The sequence below is a fragment of the Podarcis bocagei genome, assembly GCF_964188305.1.
Source record: "Podarcis bocagei genome assembly, chromosome: 4".
In the NCBI taxonomy this organism is placed as follows: Eukaryota; Metazoa; Chordata; class Lepidosauria; order Squamata; family Lacertidae; genus Podarcis; species Podarcis bocagei.
The window spans coordinates 21,161,176-21,187,274 of NC_138128.1; the positions used below are offsets into that span (position 1 = coordinate 21,161,176).

General features: G+C 39.2%; 2 protein-coding genes across 4 annotated transcripts in view; one reads left to right on the forward strand and one right to left on the reverse strand.

The window, feature by feature from the left end:
• The window catches only part of IFT80 (intraflagellar transport 80), a 72,828-nt gene extending 54,131 nt beyond the window's left edge, over positions 1-18,697 (forward strand). For both annotated transcript variants that reach the window (XM_081190174.1, XM_081190175.1), the window contains exons 10-20: positions 525-643; positions 1,551-1,625; positions 2,726-2,889; positions 6,772-6,836; positions 8,991-9,126; positions 10,016-10,163; positions 11,327-11,498; positions 13,547-13,636; positions 13,741-13,913; positions 15,139-15,262; positions 17,309-18,697. In XM_081190174.1, the coding sequence (XP_081046300.1) occupies positions 525-643; positions 1,551-1,625; positions 2,726-2,889; positions 6,772-6,836; positions 8,991-9,126; positions 10,016-10,163; positions 11,327-11,498; positions 13,547-13,636; positions 13,741-13,913; positions 15,139-15,262; positions 17,309-17,422 (1,380 nt within the window). In that variant the 3' untranslated portion in view covers positions 17,423-18,697. The remainder of the gene's footprint in view (positions 1-524; positions 644-1,550; positions 1,626-2,725; positions 2,890-6,771; positions 6,837-8,990; positions 9,127-10,015; positions 10,164-11,326; positions 11,499-13,546; positions 13,637-13,740; positions 13,914-15,138; positions 15,263-17,308) is intronic.
• The window catches only part of LOC308585105 (putative membrane protein C3orf80 homolog), a 52,829-nt gene that overhangs the window by 18,623 nt on the left and 8,107 nt on the right, over positions 1-26,099 (reverse strand). Inside the window, exon 2 of one of the 2 annotated variants that reach the window (XM_081190682.1) lies at positions 18,887-18,923. The exons of the other annotated variant lie outside the window; for it this stretch is intronic. Within the exon in view, the coding sequence (XP_081046808.1) occupies positions 18,891-18,923 (33 nt within the window). The 3' untranslated portion in view covers positions 18,887-18,890. The remainder of the gene's footprint in view (positions 1-18,886; positions 18,924-26,099) is intronic. 2 annotated transcript variants of the gene reach the window in all.

Here is a 26,099-nt window from a genome sequence, read left to right on the forward strand (position 1 = left end):
TCTGTGAGGCCTTCTCAGATACCAGTATCTAATGATACCAGTATGTTATGAACAAAGCCCTGAACAACTTAGGCACAGGGTGCCCTTCTCTTTATGTCCCAAGTCTGTTGCTGCAATAATCTGGGAAAGCACTATTAGTACTACCCCATGGACAAGGAAAATGAGTCTTATTTATTAGGAGTCATGTGTTCAGTCTTTGACCTCAAAGAAGGCTGCAGCCCTACACTACTGATCTGAATAAAGATACATAGGAGCACACTGCATATTGCTAGGTCTCACTCAATACATTAACAATCTTCAGCTCAATAGTTTCTAAATTATGGGCCCTAGATTCTTTAAAATAAATACAAAAATGGGAGTTTTAAAGCTTGAATTTGAGGAATATAAATACTTGAATATTCATTATTCATCTTCATTTCCTGACATTCTGTACTGTCCTTAGAGCTAAGAATAAGGCTACTTCTTTGCTTTTGCTTTCAAAATTATTTAAATTTTATTTAACCATTGGCTTCTGTTCCCACTAGGTTCGTAATGTACTTAATGACGCAGTGGATTTACTGGAATTTCGAGACAGAGTCATTAAAGCCTCTTTGAACTATGGGCATTTAGTAGTTTCAACATCTCTTCAGTGTTACATATTCTCGTAAGCAGCCTGAATTAATGAGACACAGCCATCTGATCAATTAAAAACCTTGAATTTTTCACAGCTACATGATTTGATTTGGGAAGCATCCATTGTTTTATGGAGATCTCCCATAAACCTAAGCTAAATGACATAAACTTCTCATATCTGTGAATGGAATTAGCTATGTTCATTTTCCCATGAGTGGGACCTTCCCAGTGAAGCCACATGTTACTGCTTATTGGCATCCTGTTTCCCAGTGCAAACTGTGCACTATTTTGGTCTGTAACCTTTTAATCACTACTCATGCCAACTTTCTAAATTACTTTTTAAAGTTTGAAGACCTCTAACAAAGTTTAGGGGTACAGTTGGAAGTTCTGTTTCAAGGGAATATGGCAAAGCTCTAGTGGGCATTTAGCTGATGTCCATGTACATTCTACTGGTGCATAAAAGCTGTAACTAATGTTTAAAACAAAGCTGGCCCACCCATAGGGCAAGGTGAGACGACTGCCTCAGGCAGCAAACCCCAATATAGATCTTTTTATCTCCCTTGCTCCTGGCGTAGATCTTCACTCACCCCTCCTGCGAAACCCAGCCAGATGGGCAGGGTATAAATAATAAAGTTATTATTAAAATTATTATTATCATTATTCCCTGGTGGGGAGGGAGGCTCCATTTTGTGGTTCTCCTCAGTTGCCAAAATGTCTTAGTCTGGCCCTAGTTTAAAATGATATTGGAAAAATGTGAAATAGGTTCTTGTTATATAAACGGAATGATAAATACTTATGTGTCCTCTGATTCTTTTGAAATCTTACCACAATGTTTTCAAGCTGATATATCTGTGAAAATCCTACTATATAACTAAAGTATGTACACTATCTCTTTTTTTGTTGTTTCTTAATGTATATTGTCTTGCTCTTTGCTTTAGGACTAAAAACTGGAATACACCATTAATCTTTGACCTTAAAGAAGGAACTGTCAGTTTAATTTTACAGGCAGAAAGGTAACTTTCTGATTGCATGACTTAAAACCATGTTTACTTAAATAGGGTGAGATGGTGGGATCATAGGGACGCGGGTAGCACTGTGGACTCATGGAGGGCAAGGCTATAAACACTACCACAAGCAATAATCGGGACACAGGTGGTGCTGTGGGTTAAACCACAGAGCCTAGGACATGCCGACCAGAAGGTCGACAGTTTGAATCCCCGCAACGGGGTGAGCTCCTGTTGCTCGGTCCCTGCTCCTGCCAACCTAGCAGTTCGAAAGCACATCAAAAGTGCAAGTAGATAAATAGGTACCGCTCTGGTGGGAAGGTAAACGGCGTTTCCGTGCGCTGCTCTGGTTCGCCAGAAGCGGCTTAGTCATGCTGGCCACATGACTCGGAAGCTGTACGCTGGCTCCCTCGGCCAATAAAGCAAGATGAGCGCCACAACCCCAGAGTTGGTCATGACTGGACCTAATGGTCAGGGGTCCCTTTACCTTTACTAGTGGGATCATATTTGGAAGAAATATATGTGTTGACTTCGATGATACTGTTTGGGAAGCAGTTTCCCAGCTAGATCTGACTCTTGACCTTGTTTGAATAATCTAGAGCTATATGCTCTGCTTGCCTTGTTATATGCTCATGAATGTGACACCCAGCAATCTTGACTCTGTGAGTAAATCTGTGTACAGTAGTACCTCTGTGTGGTTAAACTTGCTTTGGACTTGATAATAATTTCCCCTCCAAGTAAGTGTTTGTAGGTTTTGAATTTCTATCTTTAACACTTGCCTTTTAAACCAGTTAGCCAAAAAAACCTCACTTTCCAAATAAAGTGTATGTACCATTATGCAAATATTACCATGAATGTGTGCCAAGTCATTTTAGTATCAGATTGATGTAATATTAGATGTCCTAAGCAGAGGAGAAATTAGAGAACTTTAAAGGAAAGACATTTGATTACAAATTCCTGTGCATTGATATATTATTTGAAAATACTTACTTGAATCAATGCATTTTTAAATTATGCAAGAAATAATAATACAGTATATAGACAATTACGTTAATAGTATTGTGTGAAAATAGTTAATCAGTGTTTTCTCCTCTGCTTCTTATTTATAGGCATTTTCTTCTTGTAGATGGTGGAGGGCTATATTTATATTCTTATGAAGGACGTTTAATTTCCTCTCCGAAGGTTCCAGGAATGAGAACAGATATACTAAATGTTCAGACCATTTCTTTGAGTAATGATACCCTAGCATTAAGAGATAAATCTGATGAAAAAGGTATGTTGTACAGACATTAAAATTGTTATTTTTGCATAAAACGTTTCTTCTGAGCAAATAGAAGTAAATATGGGGTTGTCAATGTATCACTTATGGGTGCACTTGCACCTACCAAGCCTTTTCTTGATGTCTTCAGCATCCTCTCTCTCCTACTTAAATCAGGCTTCAAATAATCTATTGCAGCACATAGAAGGTTTCTTTCAAACCTAAATGTGAAATGGAGTGAGGGTTCAATAGGTCACAGCTTAGCTCTTCCCTCCCCAAACTAATTAATCCACCTCCCAAATGCCCCCCCACCGCAATTAGATTTGAAAGAATTCCTCTGCTGTAGCCAAAATAAGTCATTTTTCAAGCCTAATTTCAATAGGGAGTGGCATTTTTTGTGGGCATATCACAGATGGAAGGGTTAACCCTTCTTTCCTTGGTTGCAGTTCAAAATTGTCCTTGCTCCATGTCAATGTCTCCTTTTTGAAAATGATGTTTATTGTTACAATAGTGAGGTCTTCTTGGAAAGCAGTATATAAATTTCTTAGATAAACAAACAAACAAACATGTATTTGAAATTAGAGTAACTTTTCCTCATTTATTCTTAATGAATCAGTGCTGACCCACCCATGAGGAAAGGTGAAGTGACCACCTCAGGCTGCAGGATCCACAGGGGCAGTGGATCCCACTGCTGATCTTTCTTCATGCCTTATTCCTGCTTCCCTCACCCTTTATTCCTTGGTGGGGAGGGGGGTGTTGTTTGGGGGTTCGCCTCAGGTGCTAAAATGTCTTTAGCCAGCCCTCCATTGAAGGAAGCATAACTGAAAATCACATGGAGATTTCATCTTCTTCCTTATCCCCCTGTGCTATATCCAAGGCCTTTCCTGAGGATCTCCTGACTTTTAGTAGAGGTTTTTGATGGGCTAAAGTGGGGATAAGGGGGAACCCCATTGTATAAGCAAACTTTTACTAACATAAATTTGGTTATAGCCAATGTATTTCTGTTATGTGTGCAGCAACAAGAGTTTCTTTTTGGGTGCATTTCTTTTTTGCAGGCTTATTAATAGTTCTGGATTTATGCTTATCTTTGGCTTGTTGAGGTTTGTCAAGTAAACAGTCAATAGTTCTCCAGGAGAGATAGCAGGAATAAATGACACCAGAGGGGGAATATGTTTCAGTAACTAGTCAAGAAAATCCCATAATTGGTGGGAAATAATTTGCTATTTGTTAGCACACATAGATTTAATCAAAATCCCAGAAGTTATTAAATCATCTCAGTAAAATATGAGGTGTACAGTGGTACCTCGGGTTAAGTAATTAATTCGTTCCGGAGATCTGTACTTAACCTGAAACTGTTCTTAACCTGAAGCATCACTTTAGCTAATGGGGCCTCCTGCCACCGGAGCATGATTTCTGTTCTTATCCTGGAGCAAAGTTCTTAACCTGAAGCACTATTTCTGAGTTAGCGGAGTCTGTAACCTGAAGCGTATGTGACCTGAATCGTATGTAACCCGAGGTACCACTGTATTCCACTTTCCTTCCAAAACTAAGACATCAGAATACATAATTTCCCTTGCAAGAGGTTGCGTATTTCATTGCTTCTTGTTTTCTAAGGGCCTCTAGTTGCCCACTGATGTTGAAGGGTGAAATACTTTTTCAATGAACAAGAGGCATTTCCTTGTACTATATCTAAAGAAGTTTATCCAGGAAAACTGGATGTCTTAGGGCTTGTTTCCATCTGTAACCTCTGTACAAAATAGCATGTAGTTGACATTCTTCTTCTTTGGTGATCACTTATAGCCGAGTAAGATTGTCTTCCATAAACACGGTCTTAGTGGTGTGTCCATAGGTGACTCTGGAGGCCAATTCTGGATCCACACGTTGTTTCACAGTGGGGACATAGGTTTCTGGGCAGTAGTTGATCATGGTGAGGGTTTGCCAAATGTGCCTTCCTCTTAGCTTGTTTATCCCTTTCGTCCCGAGTTCGAGTGCCTTCAAAGTCCATGACAGCTTTGGTAAAGGCTGTTCTCCAACTGGAGCGCTTGCAGGCCAGTGTTTCCCAATTGCCGGTGACATAGACAATTTCTAAAACCTAACAGATGGGTTTAATTTCACTTTTTAAAAAAAGCACTAAACAATATTTATATACTCTGCTGGGAATCGGCTATTGTGAGTGTGACATGGGAGTTGATAGGTCATGTCCTTTGCCTTTTCTTAACTATCCCTTTCCCACCTTTATCCACTTCAGTAATTATTGAATCCAAAAGATGGCAATATTTTGTGTTTTCCACCTATTTTCTGGTCTTCCTCTTCCTTTTTTGAGAAATTATGGGGTTTGTAATATATACACTTCATATATAAAAAAGAACATCGTGATAGTTAGTAAAACTTTTGGTTTTGATAAAAACACAAACAGTGTCTATGACAAGGGAAACCTTACATCAAAAAGAGCACAGCACTGTCTCAAGTCACAAGTTATTTTCCTGTGTTTACACAGCTGGCTCAAACCAGCACTGGATGTAACCCTTCTTTTTCCTTTTCATATGCAACCAACAACATCAGAACAGCACCTGTTCTCATAACATCGTTTTTTCCTGCCAATATAACCAGTGACCGCAAACCAATATCCTGTATCCTTCTAAAAGAAACTCATGACACTATGCTAAAATGCAAATGGAAGAGTCTTTTAAAGTTAAACGTGCATGCCACATGGAATATAGATGACATATTATCAGCTGGATTTGGCATGTGATGTCAATGCTTAAAATCTGTTTGGAATTAATCACTCCCTTCCATGTATTTGCTGAATTATGCAACATTTATTTCAGACTGTACATGTGCTAGTTTTTCTAACCTTCCTATCTTGAGAACAGTGAACATGGGGTTAATCCCTGTATAAAATGTGACTTTGTATAAAGTAGATTAATATATTAACTCACAAATCTCAAGCTTGTCTACTCAGAAGTAAGTGCCACTGAGTTCAATGGGATTTACTCCCCTGTAATGGTGTATATAGGATAAAACTCTGTTTTATGAAGCTAGCTATGTGCACCTACTTAACCTTTTCATCTTTTTTTTAACAGTAGCACTTTACCATATCAACTATAAAAAACATAGTAGATCCTGCATTGTATTGCTAATATCCTTTATTTTTCAATATTTCATGTTATATTCCTGTAAGTCTAATTGAAAGATTTAATCATTTTATGACAAAAGGTAGTGAGCAGGGATAAAAATAACCACATTTTAATTTTTCTGTCATGTATAGGTTTTTGTTTACAAAACTTACTATTTTGGCCCAAAAAGTCAGCAACTTGCAAAAGGACACAACTTTGTCCAGTTGTTAAATTTCAGTTATAAGTCTTTCAGGTTTCTAGCACAAATCAAGCTCTCAAGCAAATCACTAACAATAATAACAGTTCAAAGCATTACGATGAAAAGTTCCTGGGGTTTTTCCTCCTTACAGTCATATGACAAGAGTGTAAAGTATAGATTTTACATTTGCAGTAATCAAGCAGCTATTATTTGCTTTGTGGTTATATTGTTAAAATGGTCAGAAATAACAAGAACTGAGATTCAGAGTGGCCTTTGCAGTGTGTTACATCTAGACATGTGAAACCCTGGTTCAAACCCCAGCTCTACCATGAATTTTTTCAGTCTTATGTTATCAAGCTTATGGAAAAGGTAAATGAAGTAAAGGTTGTGAACTACTTTGTACCCTGAAAAACAAAGGACCAGCTAATAGATGCATGGCACAAAATTTGAACTATAGTAAATGAAGAATAAAATACACCAGTGTTCCCATGCCATCCTTCTACCCTCATTACAAAAATAGAGTATAACAGTCAAATTATTTATTGATAATCTTTCTCTCTCTCTCTCTCTCTCTCTCTCAAGTTATTTACCTGTTTGAGCCTTTAGCTGGAAAGCCCTTAGGAGATGGGAAGCCCCTTACTCATAAGGTAATGTACATAGTATCATTTAATATTTTGGGGTAATATTAATAGTCATTATCAGAGCAGACCAACACTGGAAATCATCCTCTGTAATTTAGGTTGGAGAGGCAGGTGTAATGTTGCTGAAAACCTCGGTGAGCTCAGATTGTTGAAAGAGACGTTGCATGAATAACTTTCTGCTTTGTAGCTTGGCTATGTTCCCAGTTTCGAGTTCCAAGTATCCCAGCATGTTATCAGTTAGAAATCAGCCAGTGTTGATTGAAACTGAGAGAAATCTTAATTCTGTGATCATTGAGATTAATATAGCTGTTTCAGCAGTTAGCTAATGGGAGTTTAGAAGTTACGCACATTTAATTAATGAAATACAGGTTTCAATTTTTAAAGTCAGAAAAAATATTTTGCCAGTTTGGCCAGATGTTTGATATATTTGGGTGTTTTTTAAAGAACTGTGCTTGGCTTTGTTTTTTGAAGCAATAAGATATATGTCAGAGTAAGATAATTCATTTGTAGAATTGAATTATAATTGAATGAATTATAAATGAACATTTATTGTTGTTTTGTTGTTTATATACCACCCTGTATCCAAAGATCTGAGGTTGGTGTACAACATTAAGAACATAATTCACAGAGCATAATAACGAAACATCATACAGAACACAATAATAGACAGCACAATGATAAAATAATCATATTAACATTCCCCTCCGCACCCCCAGATTTAATAGGCCATACACATTTTGTTCATAACTTTCCTTATTGGAGAGCTAGAGACTTACTTTTTTTAATGAATGAAACTCAAAGTCTGGGCCTCAGGGTGCCAGTGAACGTCTTCATGGGCACTGGGTCCATGACCTCTGCACTAAATAGCAAATGTCTTTTTCCTACATTTTCTTATTCCCATTCCCACATGCTTTTTGACCTGTCTCCTTTCATTTATTGTTTCATTCTCCTTTCATATTCAACCTCTACCTTAGCACTACCCCCAGCTGCTCATTTCTTTCATCCCTACTTCCTGGTTCTTTTACATTCACTTAACTTCTTCCTCCTAAAACAGCTTTCCTCTTGTATTCACTGTTTCTTTGTTGTTGTTAATAATAATAACATACATACATACATACATACATACATGACCATAGCACCTTAAAAAAGGTAAAGGACCCCTGACAGTTAAGTCCAGTTGCGAACGACTCTGGGGTTATGGCGCTCATCTCGCTTTATTGGCCAAGGGTGCCGGCGTACAGCTTCCGGGTCATGTGGCCAGCATGACTAAGCCGCTTCTGGCGAAACCAGAGCAGTGCCCGGAAATGCCATTTACCTTCCCACCGGAGCAGTACCTATTTATCTAGTTGCACTTTGAAGTGCTTTTGAACTGCTAGGTTGGCAGGAGCTGGGACCGAGCAATGGGAGCTCACCCCGTCATGGGGATTCAAACCGCTGACCTCTTTAGATACCACGAAATGCACACAAAAGCTTATACCCAGAACAAACTTAGTTGGTCTCTAAGGTGCTACTGGACATTTTTTTAATTTTTATTTCGACTGCGCCAGACCAACACAGCTACCTACCTGAATCTAATAATAAGAAATACTAATTTTTTATCTCTCAGTCTCCTTCAACACTTCCTTTGGCCCTTTCCCCTCAAATGAGGGAGACCTCCCCTCCCAACTCTTTGTCTCCTGGCCAATTTTACTCACAGTTCTTAGTGCTGGGATTGGTCCAACCAAAAGGCTTTGGCATGGCTAGGGACTGCAGCAGGCAATTTAAAGGGATCACCTGAAAGTGACCCATGGCCTACTGATGTGTCCCAGCCTAAACATGGCTGGGACTTAAGATATTAATGTAATATTGCCCACCTTTAGACTTCACACTACTCTGATTAAAAAATTATTCAACCTATTTATTACAAGAGGATTCAAGACCTGGTATAAGTTATACCTTTGACTTTGCATAGTGTAAGCTTGTGCGGTATAGTAGATAAAAGAGCAGGATCTGAAAGTGGAACACTCACGTTCCTGTTTTCTTCTTGGACCAACTCACTGTCCTTCAGTGTACAAGATCAATGTGCAAAATGTTTATTCCTATAATTATTCATTCATATTTGTTTTTTAAATAAAGCATTTAATTCCTAACTCCATGATATATTACTGATTTATAATATAGACAGAAATCATGGAAATTGCCTTAGACCAGAAAGGACATACAAATGAAAGGAAAATTGCTTTTATTGACAAAAATAGAGACCTTTATATAACATCAGTGAAGAGATTTGGTAAAGAACAGAAAGTTATCAAAATAGGTAAGAATTAACTTTATGCAACAGATTTTTATCCCCTTCTTTCTAGCCCTTCTTCTTTTTTCTTGAAAGCCCTCCTTTTTCCTGAAGCCCTCCACCCCACCCCACCCAAATGGTTCTTTCCCATGGAATCAAAATTTATGGAAATGATATTTCTAAATAGAAGCATCCCTTAGGGGTGGGTGGACAATATTCCAGGAGTTAATTCCCATAATTGGCTTGCAACCATGGATTAAGTCAAGCCAATGGTATGTATTTTCAGTTTCTGATATCTGCACATAATTTTACGATGTCCAGTAAGTAAGCTAAAATACTGTACATGAAGCAATCAACAGTATTTTGTGATATTAAAAATTATATGCTCAGTACTCTATGATTCTATGATTCTATGATTCTACTTCTTTGTGTTCTCAGTGCAGTCATACATACAGGTTCTGCACCTAAGTAGACCAACACGTGTTCACTTCCTTTTTGAGGGGTGGGGGAAGCCTAGCTGATGTTGGAGAGGGCATATTGCAGACACTGAGGCATAAAACCCCAGTAGGAGGACTGAGCCATAACCCTGTGTGCTGCAAGGGGAAAAACAAGACACCCATGCCTGCTATTCTACAGTGAGAGGAAGTTTCAGAGCACACACAAGGAACACCAAGAAAAGGGGTTAAAAAAAACTACCCATGAATTCTCGCAGGCTTGTGCTTGTTTGTTCTGCTTTAATCTTTCAGGGTACAAATTCTAATTTATGGGAAGTAAAACATAAACATTATTTTACACAGAAGACAAAACTGTTACTTAGAGTCATATTTACTGGCAGAGAAGAGTTGAAGATACTGATGTTTATACTGTAGTGTCATGTGCTTGAGCAGATACTTGATTCTGCTTACTTTCTGTTAAGGAACAATGGTGCATACTTTGGCGTGGAATGACACATGCAACATACTCTGTGGACTTCAAGATACACGCTTCACAGTCTGGTACTATCCCAATGTGGTATACGTAGACAAAGATCTCTTACCAAAAACCCTTTATGAAAGGGATGCAAGGTATTATATACTTTTATGTCTAGTGTTTAATTAATAGTACCCCCATCAATAAAATACTTTCCATTAGAACCATTGGGAGTAAGATTCCACAGTGTGAAAAACATGGGTGCAATTACAGGCGAAAACAAGTGTGAGTTGCCATTGTTTAATTTGGATCAGGGGCTAAATTTGAGCTACTAAGTTTGCAGTTTCAAATTATCAGTTTCCATCTCTCCACCTGAAGAATCTATCTGTTCTGGTTATTTACTTTCATTTTAGCTGCTATGTGCTAATCTGTAAGCTCCCCTGTATAGTTAATGGTGGCACACTGCCATTGATTGTGGGCCCCCAGCTATTGAGCACTCTCCCTAGAGAGGCTCATCTGGCACTGACATTAATGTACTGTTTATTCTCTCGTGCTTTTTAAACATCATTTTGTATATATTTAACCGTAGTTATTGCCACTTGATGATTGATTTTTAGCTCCTATGAGGTGTGTTTACCTCTTTGGCTGAGTTCAATCTCTTGTTTTCTATGGTTGACATTTTGCTTTGATGCTGTTTGAATTCAGTGTTTAATTCATTTTAATGTGTTTTTCTTTTAACTTGTTTTTTTACTCTGTTTTCTGTGTATCGCCTAGATAAATTATTTTATGAGGTGTCACTGATACAAAAAAGAAAAATAATGTGATGACACAAAAGCCCAGAAGAGAAATTGGGGTATATAGATGTGAAGAATATTGTTATATTTCCATTGATAGGCAATGAATACTAAGAGAATGCTATTCTGAGTGCTTCCTAAGTCTCTCCTACATTGAGCACAGACCCTTAAACATGCCCACATTTAATTGGATGGCAGGATTGCACAGCCATAGTCCTTTTCATTATGGAGAGGTGCAAAGAGCTTCTCTCTAAGTGGTTTATGTAAGTGCCTTTCCACCATTGATGGGAGCAATTGATGCTTGCTTACACTACTATATAGTCTTATATCTTTTCTTGGATTTTTTAGATGTGGCAGCCATTTTGTGTTATTTCACACCTTCGTGGCAGCCATTTTGTGAGTGACACCCACATCAGCTTCTCAAAATTTCTGATGTGCCCACCGGCCCAGAAAGTTTGAAATCCCTGCTTTAGACAAAACTATTCAACATTCAAATAAGTTTATGATATTTTTTTTCTCAACAGCGAATTTAGTAAAAATCCCCAGATTGTGAGTTTTGCTGGAAGTCAAGTAACGGTCAGGAGAGCCGATGGCTCACTTATTCACATAAGTATTTCACCTTATCCAGCCATACTCCATGAATATGTCAACAATTCAAAATGGGAAGATGCTGTCAGATTATGTCGCTTTGTTAAGGTAAATATAAAATTCTGCAGCAGAGTAAGTTTTTTGTAGCTTTTGTACCCATTACTACTTCAACTTTTGAAAAATGGACTTTGAAATATGAACTTTGTCAGGTTTTTGGGTCTGCCCTCAGCCATGCAAAGAGTTCTCTCTATGTCCCATCATAAAGTGTTTTTGAAACTCCCCTAGTTTTTAAAAACTAGCTTATGATGCACTAAATAGTTCCACACTGCTCTGCTTCAGAGCCAGTGAGAATTCTAAAATTATTTACATTCTGGTAAAGCCATATTTCTTTTCTTTATTATGAAGTTGTAGACATGTTCTTATCTCTCTTTTTAATTCAAATTATCATAAGTTATAACTGTGGCATTTTATCTGCCATAAAAATTGAAATAGAGCATGCAGGTTTGTAGGATTGAATTCCCCCCAAAATCCAAAAATGCTTTTTAAAACGCAGTTGATTCTCATTGATGCAGCTGGTCATTTGCTTGAGCTGAGTAGCAAACTGCTCATCCTTCCTTCTGACTGGCTGCCTTTCTGCTCACACCTGCTTCCAGAGTGCTGTCACATGTGCCTGTCCAGGCTGTTTAAATGTAGGCATTGGCAGCCACCATTACAGTGTTTACATTCTATGTTTTTTGCACATACGCGTAAGGGTTAGTAGCCTTTTAAGGGCAGAAGAGAAAAGGGAACATGCAACACTGTGTTCTGACATCTTTTCTGTCTTCTGAAACAAGAACAGGCTCATTAGTATAGTTCACTGCTATGGTGGCTGTCTCTCCTGGCAACAGATACCCTTGCCGCAGGTGGGAATGGAAGCATATGGCAGCAAGGCAAGCAGATACATAAGCTGCTAACTCACTTCTATTTGTTTACATGGCAGGGTTATGCAGTCATTTACAAAAACCCTAACCCCATTTACCTGGGGAAATGCCTCATTGAATACGGTAGTAGTTACTTCTGAGTAGACTTGGTTAAGATTGCACTATCAGATAGCTTTGGTTTCTACACTAATTTTTATATAATGCATTTGCCCCTCTTAAGAGCCTGCAAATAGAAATTCAGTGGTACCTCGGGTTAAGAACTTAATTCATTCCGGAAGTCCGTTCTTAACCTGAAACTGTTCTTAACCTGAAGCACCACTTTAGCTAATGGGGCCTCCCACTGCCGCCGCACCGCCGCTGCGCGATTTCTGTTCTCATCCTGAAGCAAAGTTCTTAACCCAAGGTACTATTTCTGGGTTAGCGGAGTCTGTAACCTGAAGTGTATGTAACCTGAAGTGTATGTAACCCGAGGTACACTGTGTCATTCATATCTGGTAGCTTTAACAATATGGTTACAAACAGTTTTACCTAGATCGGAATATATTTTCTATAATTAACAATGAAGTTTCATCAAGTAATTTTCCTATAATATGTATGGAATTTGTAACTTTCTGATTTATTCACATGCATTTGAAATTGTCATGATAAAATAAATATATCAGTTGTCTCTTGTAGCATAGTTTAAAAGCAGAATCTGACATTTTTATTGTCCATCATTTTGGTTCTTTTCTGTTACCTCTGGCTTCTGCTTACATTTCAGTGTCAGTAGTGAACAAATGTTCTTATTCAAATAGAAAATTTAATTGTAGAGTATCCCCCTTCATGGAGAAAGAATATCTACTGGCAAATCTGTTTGCAGCCCATATTTAATACTACTACTACTACTACTACTAATAATAATAATAATAATAATAATAATAAATTTTATTATTTGTACCCCGCCTATCTGGCTGGGTTTCCCCAGCCACTCTGGGCTGCTTCCAACAGAACACTAAAAACAGAATAACACTTCAAACATTAAAAACTTCCCTAAACAGGGCTGCCTTCAGATGTCTTCTGAAAGTCAGATAGTTGTTTATTTCCTTGACATCTAATAGTAGAAATGAATAAATGTGGGGTTGAGTGATGAAGGACCACAGTGACGCTTTAACAGCTTGATATAGACTTTGACTTCTGCTCATTTTTCTTTGGTTGAAAACAAATGATTGTCTTAAGCTTCTTCTCTTTCACTTTAAGGATCAAACATTGTGGGCATGTTTAGCTGCTATGGCAGTAGCCAGTAAAGATATGAATACAGCAGAAGTAGCCTATGCATCAATAGGTGAAGTAAGTAGATTCGCCTTAATAGTTTGGCTTCTTAGTTTCTTGCAATGTAACTTTAAATGCGCTAATTTTATTATAACTGTTGCATTTTTTAAATAAAAAAACAGATTGACAAAGTTCAGTATATCAGTTCTATTAAAGATCTTCCATCAAAAGAATCAAGATTGGCTCATATCCTGCTTTTCAGTGGAAATGTACAGGATGCTGAAACACTACTTCTTCAAGCTGGCCTTATTTATCAAGCTATTCAAGTCAACATTAACCTTTACAACTGGGAAAGGTAATATGTTTCTTATGGATGTAGCATATGCATTACAGATTCAACTAATACTATTGTGAGATACTTGTAAGTCAATTCCATTATTTTATTAGTCATTGTTCTCTGACATTTAACTAAAATTGTTTTGAACACTAAATATTTGGGAGAAAAAAGAATACTTAATCCCATTATTCTGCCCCAAAGGCAATATATTTTCTTATGAATGTAAAAGAAGGACCGGATTCAGCTAACAGGTCCCACTAGCTGAAGCCTGCATGAATATGTGTAGTAGCACAATGGGGCTTTCTTCCTCCCCTCACCCTATTTGCCCTCAAATTGGTTTGGAGGGGGGGCAGGAGACTCCCCCCCAAAAAAAAATCATCATGTGTGGGAAGATTGTTCCATCAGGCAAGCGCTGACAGAGCAATCTCCCATAATATTTAAGAGAACCCATAATATTTAAGAGAACCTGCTTTTGTTGGTGGTGGTTCTTTTTAATTGTAGAATTGAGTCACCAATGTAGAACTTGTGTGCTTGCTCTTCCATTCTACTTTAAACATGCTTTAGTTGAGATATTTCTAGTCATGGATTGTTTAGTTGAGATTCCAGCCTTGCAGGGGGTTGGACTAGATGACCCTTGGGGTCCCTTCCAAATCTAAAGTTCTTCGATTCTATGAAAGACCAAACTGGGTCTCTTTGCTCCTTACTTACGTATAATATTTATGATTTTCTTTAAGTATAGTAGCTGGGATCCGTGAAGCCTATTTTAGGTGAGCCAGGGGCTTCTCCCGTTGATAAACCCCAAAAGTCTCTTGTGGAAATCCCTGGAGTCACAGCTTTTTAACTCCAGCAATACAGGGACCACAGAGTGGCATTATTTGTGTTTAGAGTCTCTCCAATAGTTATATGAATCATTGTTTACGCTTGAAAGCAGCAATGTTGCTTTTAAAACATCATAAACTTTTTGAGTAAAGTATATTATATGGGGAAGATACGTTTCAATTTCCTAATAGCACTGTAAGGACAATAGAAATATGACTGCTTCTCATAACATACTTCATAAAATTCGTCCAGTTCCTAGACATCATTGCCAGCACTAATGCTAGGTTTCTTCTTGCTTTATGTCAAGAAAACTTTCCACCAGTGTAGTCACTGTACAGCATGTATTTTTTATAAAAACCAAAGCATTTGTAATTAGGCCAGTTTCTGAGTTCAGCCTGATGAGCTCATTATTGTTTTCTTCTAGGGCACTAGAACTTGCAGTGAAACACAAGACACACGTTGACACGGTTCTGGCTTACCGACAAAAGTTCTTGGATGACTTTGGTAAAAAAGAAACAAATCAGAGGTTTTTGCAGTATGCAGAAGGGGCAAGTATTTGTGGAAGCTGTGCTATACATTGTCAGAAAGTCAGCATTATAGCTGTGAAACAATTTGAAATCATAGTTTAATATGAGATTAGTAATACTTTGTGCTCGTGTTTTTACAGTAGCAGATAAAACTAACTGTTTATTATCTTTAGTTTTCAGGATCTGCATTTTGTGGCTTAATTTTTAATGTCTACAGAGCTGGGCCCAAAGTATGTTAGGGGATGTCCTATGACAATTTTGACAGTCACGCTGTGTAAATATTACACAGCTGTGTAATATAGGTGGAACTTAGTCATGCTGGCCACATGACCCGGAAGCTGTACGCCGGCTCCCTCGGCCAATAAAGCGAGATGAGCGCCACAACCCCAGTCGGCCACAACTGGACCTAATGGTCAGGGGTCCCTTTACCTTTACCTTAGAAACATTAAGGTTGGAGGGGCTGATTCTGTTTCTGAAGCTTTCAGTTTTGAGGTTTCACCAGTGCAAGCTGGTTCAGTAACAGATGCGGTCATAACCTATTCTTGGGTTGACATCCTGTGGGGCCACTACAGCAAAAGCCCCAGTGCTGTTTTGCTTAGCATAGCTTTTAGTAATGTATAATAAATATTATCTGAAAATCATATGCAGCTTTTGGCAATCTGCATCATAGCCTTCATGCTCCTCCTGTGTAAGAGAGGGATAGAGATTTAGCGAAGCAGCATGTGGGACTTAACTTGGCCAGCAATATTTGGCAAGTTTTGATTGAACTATAACAGATCTCAGTAGCAGCCTTCTGAAACAACATAAAATAGTTGTGGTAAAGGGAGGCCTCATTTGGCTCTTAAGTCACCACTGTTATTTGTGCCATCTTTGATGGAAGTGGAGACATAATATACAATAAGGGGGAATACAGGCTGAAATCCAAACAGCTAATGCAAGGGGCTTCTGCAAGGGGCCAGTTGCCTTTTTAATTTTAACAGCTGAGTTCTTTAACAGATCACAAGCTGCTTTTGAAACTCCCATCAATTTCAAAATCTGTTTCTATGTGACATGGGGTCATGTTTGATAAAAGCAAGCATAACTCTTGGGGTCTAGAGAACATATTTCTTACTTCTTTAGATCCTAGACATTTATTAATTCTAATAAAATTAACAGGTTTTTTTGTTTTTTGTATTTGCTGTGAAGCTGTGGTACAAACTGCAGTGAATATGGCAAAAGATGGATATCATTCTCTTGCACACATACATACACAGAGAGGGAGAGAGTTTTCCTTGAAAATATTTAGGAGTCATTGCTTTCTAAAGGTTCTGAAATACGCACAAATTCCATTTCTTATATGTAGGATTACAGTACACATACATGTTGATTTCGCAGCTGCAACATTAAGTGTTGATTTGCCTCTATGAATGTGCCATTACAGATACAAAACCTTAGCTAGGGCTTTTATATATACCCGCATCACCTCAAACAGTACTTTTAAGTGGTCAGTTCACACATTCAGCAGCCAGTCAACAGGTTTAGAGAAAACAAGCAATGCTAGATCCATTAAAAGAGATATCAAAATCAGTGAAAAGGTTAAAGTCATAACTGAGATGCACAATGCCTCTAGATGTTTGGGTGCTGTATTTTAATATTTTGGGTGAGGATCTGAAGTACAACTTTTGAGCATACAAGGGCCTTTTCAGTTCCCCTCCAGCAGCAGCAAACCCCACCCTGCAATCAAGTTTGCCTCTAAAGTCAGAGGCCTTTCCAGAGTGACAACCCATGAGCTGCAAGGGGCTGCCAACAGAAGGAAAAATTGGCAATCCGTTTGCATGCAGAAGCATTTGCTGCACCCACATGGGCTTGTCTGGATCGCTGCCATAGTACCAAGATTTAGTTTCTTAATCTTGCTAACACATTGCAGAAAGCTGCCCAGCCACAAAAGGCCAACAAGCAGAAAGTTATGAAGAAATCTGTAGCAGATGTAACGTATAAAGTAAAGACTTGTCAGGTTAATTTATATGCATCTACTATAATTATGATTAATGGATACTTTCTCTCCCCCTCGCCCCCTGGCTTCTGCAGCTTGAAGTCAACTGGGATAAAATCAAAGCCAAAATAGAATTGGAAATTGCTAAAGAGAGAGAACGAGCTGCAGCTACACCAGCAGTCAGAGCAAGCGTAACCATACAGCGCTAAGTGGCATGTTGATTATATTAAGTAGTGGTTTTATCACTCCGCTACTTCAGCATACTGGTAAGCCTTGGTATTTTGGGATGGACAGTAGTGCCTGACTCCCATATCCTGGACTTTCTATACCTATTGCTTTATTGTTAATGCAAATGAATTTGTATGTATGTCATCTTATGCTACGAACGACAATCCTATTCTGGTTATGGTAATATGAAAAGTTTGGAGTGAGTATGGCATATGTTACCAGAATCAGGTTCTCTGACTTGGTTTCTCAAAAGAAAAATGTTGGTCTTGGTAGCAGAGCTGAGGCAGTGGAAACTATCACATAAATAAATGGCCAGCTATTAAGATTACCAATAGACAAGCTTGGAATTTATTTTCAAAGCAGACCGCTTACCTAAACATATTTATGCCTAAGGAAGCTCTTTTTGTATACAAGTTTATGGGTCAGAGGTATAATCTGCCTGAAAACTGAGGAAGCATTATACCATGAGCACAGACTGAAGTCCTGAAACTGCTGGATAATGAATATTTCCAAGGAATTTAATAAAGTTTCTAATTTGTTTTTCTTTTGTAAATGATTTTGAGATTGCAGGGTTAACTTTAGCAGAAGCAGCATAATGAACCCTGCTAGCATGAAACAAATTTTGTTGATCTAGACAGTGGCATACAAGATGGTTGATGTAATGGGTAGTCCTTAATTGAACTAACTTCTGTTGACACTGAAGTATACAAAACATAAACTCTGTACAATGAATACCAGCATATGCAAGCACCAAACTGGAGATACTTTTTAAAAACTTATTTTCTCCCAAGTTCAACATAGCAAGTAATCCATCTAACACTGTGCATATGTTGTAAAATGTATTTGTTTAAAATGACACTTATTTTTTCTAGAAATAGTTAATGCTAGGTGATAAGGCCTTTCTATTTTTGAAAAGGTTCAGATATCCCCGTCCTTTAAAAGCATTTTGTGATGGTAAGCTGTCCCATGTCCCCTATTTATATATGGTATTTCACCAGTGCACTGGGGATTTAGAAAAACCTCAAGCCACTTTATTGGTGTAGCCTCATTACTTGTCCAAAGTATCCCCATTGCCAATGATTTCAAGAATACAGCACTAATGTCCCGATTGTTTAATAGGCAAAACACAGTATTTTATGGTGATATCAGTAGTAAAATATTTTTGTACAATAAATCATTACTTGGAATCATAAATCATTTTGTAACCGGTGTTAATGGAAATGCTGTGCCTTTCATAATAAATGCATAAATTATTACGTGTTTCGGTTTGTTAATGAACGTGCTAAATGAAACCATTCTCTCCTTAAGCATTTGCAATACTTTGAAATATTACAAATCCACCACAGGCTTTGTTCCTGTTAGCCAGGAAAGCAGCCTTACGTATCACTTAGTGCCGTGTCAAACGTACATAAGAAGCATGGGCAGCCAAATGGCAAGGGACTCACATTTTTACCATAATGTCCGAAGTTGGATCACTGAGCCCTTCAATGAAATGTGAGAGTTTTACCTTGAATCTCTGAGGATTTTTGAAGCACAAGTCTTTGTCTTGTTTGTCATTATGGCCTAACTGGAGTCAATTGATCTCTAATAAATTATATTACGTAGAAGCCGTTATCCATTGTAAACAATATTATCCATAACAACTATATAAATATAATACGAATATGAAGCTGAAGAGAGAGAAAATGTAGATTTCACGTTCATTTATAAAACTTTAAAATTCATTTAAAACATATTAACAAGAAAGCCCTCTTCAGGCCAGGGTTTCTGTTGCTGAGGAGGGAGCTATACTCACATGATTCCCAGAGGGCTATGGGGTTTTAAGGTGACTGTTCAGACAAATGAACCCTAATCTTGAAGCATTGTCAGAATGAAGGGTGTTTATGCAATACAATGCCTTTTGGTCTGGAACATGTGTCATTTCTGAACATTATTCCAAATTGATCAAGGAAGCTGCTGTATTTATTCACTGAGCAACAATATCTACCCCTCTTAATTGCAGAGAAGTCACCTTTACGTGGTCAGGTCAACGGAACAATGAAAATAAATCTAATGTTTTTGCCAGGATAGATGGCAATAATCAGAAATGATGTCATTTGCGTCATCTATTGAAAATGTTTTATGGGTTTCTTTGAAACAGAGAGTTCTAGCAATGTGGAAAAAAGTACTAGGATGCTTTTTTTTTTTTTTTTGCATTCCTGGCAACCTTAGCTTAACTGGTTTATCTTCCGAATGACTTTCAGGAAAATCTGTCTTTGCCAATGATGAAAGAGCAACCTATAGTGAAAGAGGTTACTGAAAATATTGATTTATTATGGATCAGGCAGTTATAATGGTTTATTAGACTTACAATTTATTAGGGTCCATCATTTTCTAAGCTGTAGGCTTTAATATACAGTAAGTGGGTGGGGGGGAGAGCAAAATTAATCCCTGGTGTTTTGTTAGACATTTGTATATCTTTACTTAAAATTCACAGAAGCCTGATATCAGTCCACTTAATAAGTTAGTAATTGAAATACAGAATCATTTAGATTGGAAACTGCAGGTTTGAAAATAGTGGGGAACATTTTCTGCCAGATCTTGAGGTCCCCCACCCTCGGTGGGCCATTTTACCGGATGGCTAGGCCCACCTAGTGGCTATAATTTCAGGTGACCAATTTTTTCTTTTCAGTGTGGCCTGAGCTCCAGCTCTGCGTCCAAGCCCCTCCCTGCGGAAAAGGGTGCCTCGCTAGCTGCGGAAAGGAGAAGGAAGAGGAGCTGCCACCACTGGCCACCACAACAGGCCTGTGTGTGTGTCACACATCCGCATTGCAGCGGTCATCTCTCACAATTTTGGGAGGGAGATAGCAACCCTCTTTTGGAGTGCAAATCCATTGAGCAGGCCCTAACCATGTCAGCACTGATGTTAACTACAGTTAGGAGTATTAAGGGTTCCTGCTTCCAACATCAACAGCCAGCTTTAAACCGTTGTTTCAGATACTGAATCAAACAGGAACCCTGAGAACCTCCAAAAATGGTTAACATAAATGCCAATATTAAAATTGTCTGTGATTAGTCTCAGCAAGAGACATCTGCACTCCAAAAAAGAGGTGGCACGATTTGAGCAAACCAGTTGATGGCCATGTCTAATCATTCAGTAGTGTTATATCTGCACTGGCATCATGAGAATTCTCACTGTAGCTGTGCTAGCAAATGATGTGAGCAAGAGTGAATTTCTCAAAACAGACCCTCTCAAATGCTGTTTTAACTTCATACTTTATTTCATCCAATTAGTTATTATAGAGCTCAAGTTCGGTATGTTGAGTTGATGACAGAACCCCTAGTTAACATTCCAACACATTTAAGAAACATTCCACAAGGGAATGAACGTCTCCCAGTGGACACACGTCCCCAGGTTGTGGACATGCAGGGCTTGTACTTGTGCACTTAATACATTTATAAATGCTCTGGTTGCACTAGCTAGCAGTTGCTGCTATGGCATACTTTTTAGCCACAGCGGAAATGCATAACTTTGCAATACAACTTTTCTTTAATTTCTTCTGTTGTTTTTATTCTGTGATACTCCTGGAAAAAAGTAATTGTAGCATGTTCGTAACTGATAGAGAGAAGCAATTCTGTGATTAAACATAAGCAATAAAAATTGCACTGCTTGCATTTTTTTATAAATCCAGAAGAAGCAAAATCTGAACCAAAAATGTACGTCCCACTGACAAGAGCCTCAAGGATATGCCAAGCTATTACACACCCCAGTAAGGTTTTTAAAGTACTAAAACACTCCAGGCCCGGTTTCAAATGGGACTCATGCCAAGTTAAAATGCTTTTTCAAAGCATAAGACAAATCTGAAAAGTAATAGGATCCTGGCATATTTGCTTTGGCTTGCCTCACAGAAATGTTAAATGATTCCCATAATATAATTTGCAGTACTGGAGTAATTTGGGCTTGTATTAAATATAAATGAGAAATGTACCATTTTTATCAAAATTTGAGATAGGCTGGAACAATGCACCTCCCTTTCTCTCCTGTGAGGATTTTGTGGGCAAATTAAAAGCACTTGGATCTTCATCTTCAAATGCTCCAAGGGGAAGAACACAAGGAGTGCCCTGCTGGGTCACACCAAAGGCACATCCAGTCCTGCGCTCTGAGAGCAACCAGCCACATGCTCCCGAGAAGCTCCTGAGTAGGGCATGAAGCTGAAAACCATTCCCTGTTGTTCATTCACTGCATCTGGTAGCCAAAGATAATGCTTCTGGATATACAGGCTCCCCTTTTAGCCACTGGTGGATAGATGGATAAATTTGTCTTGATACATTTAAAGCCCCCCTCCCATGGCAGTGGGAATCATCCTATGTGGTACCAGTGATTAGGGCAGTAGTCCTATGTACACTAAGTATTTAAACATGCATAGGATTGGACTGTAAATTTATTACGTGCTGTGTAAGAACCCCACAGGGTACGATCCAACTAGGCTATACTCTGAGTAGACCCAATGAACATAGCATATGAATGTAGCAAGCTGCCTTGTACTGAATCAGATCGCTAGTCTATCTAGCTCAGTGCCATCTACAATAACTGGCAGAAGCTCTCCATGGTTTCAGGCAAGGAATGTCTCGCAGCCTGACATACACTTGCCTGTGATTAAAGTTCTGCATGGATAGTTAGTCATGTCCATTAATTTCAGAGCATATCCTCTGAGTATGACTTAGTTGGATCATACCCTGTTGGCACAGTGGCTCTATCCAGTTGTTTAATTAAAAGCATAGTTACATCTGTATCATGATTTGCCCAAACTCCATTTAACTGGTTAGACAACAACAACCTGATGGTTTGGTGGTCCTATTTCCCCTGCATAACTGAAGAATTGAGAAGCTGAAAACCTATTAATGTGCATTTGTAGCTCTGAATGGCTAACATAGCGCATGGCAGAGGTGGAGAACCTGTGGCTGGACTATTGGAAGTTGAAGCGAGGATCACAGAAACTTGAAAAGGGTTGGAAGTCCCACACATTCAGTTCCTACCATTAAATGTAAACCCTCTCTACAAATCAGAAAGTGATAAGGATGGTGGGTTTTTCTTAAGAGTGTGTGCTACAAGATGAAGCAGAAGACAGGTTGATTTGGAAAGGACTGCAGTTTTCCCAGGACTTGCGGTTCATTTTTAAGCCCCACCTCCATCTGCAAAAGAGGATACAAATGTGCATGTGAATTAAGGTATATGCAAATTTGATGCAAATTTGTCATCTTTGGAAAATGCAGCAGAGGCTTAATCTACATTCAGTATACTGGGTCCCTTAAAACCTTGCTGGTACCCCCAGCCTTCGTCCATGTTTGTATTTTGAACGATGTATGAAGATTTCCCAATTATTTCTGCTTATTATGAGATGTGAAAATAACTGCAACAAAGACTCATAAAAGGCATTCATTTTTTATTTTTGCAGTTTAATTCTGAATATAGTGGAAAAGGAAGCTTTCATATTGTGCCGCGTGAATTTTACCCATCCCTCACAAAACCTGATTTGCTTCTCAGCGAAACCTGCAATCCACCCACTCCCCAGCTTCTTTTTAGTCCATATTCAGTTCCCCTTGCCCTCATAAGCTAAACACATCAAAATAGAGCATTCTGTAGAAGCAATCAAATTCCCTACTAAAAGCAAAATCCCATAATTTGAAAAATGATCTCAGCCACAACTTGGTTTGGCCATATTTTCATCGTAAGGGCTGGGACCTTTTGGTCAGAAACTTTTAGGTCAGCTTCCCCCAGATTGTTCCCAATTTGTTTTGGGGGAGGGGCAATGCTGGCACACACTCATTATCATCATTATTGTCACATCTTTCCTGATTGTTCCCAAGGGTTTTGTTTTGTTTTGGAGAGGGGCATTTCAGAGGCATCATTATCACCTTTTCTTCCTGCCTGACCCACAGCAGTGATTCTTCCCAAGTTCTGTTGAGAAAGATGAGTGCAGTGCAAAGGAAGAAACATTATTATTATCTCCTCATACACGCCTAATTTTGACATAGTCACATTAGAAGAGAAGATTGGATTTGATATCCCACTTTATCACTACCCTAAGGAGTCTCAAAGCAGCTAACAATCTCCTTTTCCCTTCCTCCCCCACAACAAACACTCTGTGAGGTGAGTGAGGCTGAGAGACTTCAGAGAAGCGTGACTAGCCCAAGGTCACCCAGCAGCTGCATGTGGAGGAGCAGGGAATCAAACCCAGTTCACCAGATTACGAGTCCACTGCTCTTAACCACTACACCACACTGGCTCTAGGTGAACAAATGCTGCCCCCCACTTCCCCAAAAGGCTGCACACAGGGCCTCACAGACCATAAATCTGCACTGCCTGGAGGGCCACATTTTGTCCCCCATCCCTGCCTTAATGTAGATTTCATGTGCATGCAGCATACCAATGGCAAAATGAATATCAGTTCAAGCCTCAAAACCAAAACAGCTTTTGAAATATTGGCAGAAGCTCAGATGGAGCCATTGTGCTGCAGGCACTCAAGTTAATTACACAATGTGCTCCGTTTGAGGTTGTCAAACCGTGTTTAGCATTACAGCCAATGCTACCACTCTGAAAGGAAGGAGGGAGACCAAAGAAAAATGCCAAAGATGCAGATGCAGAATGAAATCAAGGAGACATCCACAGGAGGAACTGTTGCACTGATTCATGACTTCAGGTGGCCTCACATAGACTTGAATACATTTGTGTTCCAGTCAAACAATGTGGCACAGTCTCTAAATAACCTGTGATGGTGATCTAAATAGGTAGGTTGGTCACAGCACCAACTACAAAGCATGATTTTAACTTTGTTAAACCAGCTGGTAACAGGGACCATAGTACTATCAAATTGAGTGTGTATGTAAGTTGAGAATTTCCAAGTAAGTCCAACGATCACATGTGGCTTCAAAAGAAGAAACTTATCAAAAAGGAGGAGAATGAAAGGTAAAATGAATGCTTGGAGGTTGTGTAAAACTGCTATAATAGAAGCTCACCTGCAATGTATACTATCAATCAAAAGGTACCAACAGACAATACCAGCATGCTTAACAGAATGAAGGAAGCTATCAGAGACAAGGAGCCTTCTTTCGGAAAATGAAAGTCTTGTCTAAATGAGAACATAAAGCAACACAAACTTTGGGGGAAAGAAATGCAAGGAATGCAGAAAAAGAACTAAAGTAGCACATTGCTAACAGCAAAGACTACAATCACCAAAGAAATAGAGTGGTTCCTCTGGTTATGAACTTAATTCGTTCTGGAGGTCCGTTCTTAACCTGAAACCGTTCTTAACCTGAGGTACCACTTTAGCCAATGGGGCCTTCCGCTGCCGCTGTGCCGCCAGCACACAATTTCTGTTCTCATCCTGAGATAAAGTTCTTAACCTGAGGTACTACTTCCGGGTTAGCAGGGTCTGTAACCCGAAGTGTTTGTAACCCGAGGTACCACTGTCATTAGAAGCAGGAAACTAGCTAAGGAGAGTGTTTGACTTTTGGATGACAAGGATGTCAAAGGTGTGCTAAAGGAGGAAAAAGTGATTACAGAATAGCTGGATGATTTTTGTGCATCAACCTCCACAGTAGAAGTGCAGGGAGACTGCTGTTGCACTCAGATCCTTATTTTTTTTGCTTTCCGTAGGCATCTGGTTGGATGCTGTGAGAACAGGATGCTAGACTACTAGATGAACCGTTGGCCTGATCCAGCAGGGCTCTTATGTTATTGCAGTGGCTCTGCTCCTAACTTGCAGGGTTGCTGCCAAAAAGTAGAACCAAGAGACTGTTGCTCAGCTTCATGGCTTTGGGGCTGTGTGGGATCCCACAAGCATCTGTCCTGTTACCTATATGCTATATGAAATCTGTTACAAGCGATCATCTGGGGATTTGGAGCATTGTGTCATCAGTTTGTGCACAGTGCTATCTCTCCATTCCATTAGAACCAGGGGACACTATGAAGGTCATGGACTACAGGCAGTGATGGACTTGATGGGGACCAATAATCTGAAGCTGTAAGTGGCTAGTTCCTGTGTCCAGGAATTAGATAGATGACCTGTTCTGGGAGGGGACATGTACCCCTCCTGAAGGAACAGGTTCATATTCCTGGATTTCAACTTGTCAATGAAGTCCATAGCTGTCAACTTTCAGATTTGAAAATAAGGGATCAGCAGCCTTGAAAATAAGGGATCAGCAGCCTCACCTGTCCCGGGGACCATCTACAGGATATCTAACAATCCGGGATAGCAGTGGGAAGCAGCGGGAAGCGGCACTGGAATAAGGGAATTTCCCTCAAAAAAAAGGAAAGGTTGACAGCTATGATGACGTCTCAAGTTGCTTCTGTGGTTAAGAGCGCTTATGCCCAGCTTAGGCTGCTCTGCCAGCTGCAGCCATCCCTTGATCAGGTTAGCATGACCTTAGCTGACCATGCTTCAGGGACCTCCCACTTGGACTACTGTAATGCACTTTATGTGGAGCTGCCCTTGAAGTTGGTATGGAGGCTGCAGAACACAGCTGCTAGATGGGTAAGTAGGACAGCCTGGTGGAACCGGTCCTTTCACTGCACTGGCTGCCAGTGAGCTACCAGGCCCTATATACACCATAATATAAAGTGCTAAATAGCTTGCGACCCAAGTAGCTAAAAAAAAGGAGGGAAAAGGCTTCCCTAGT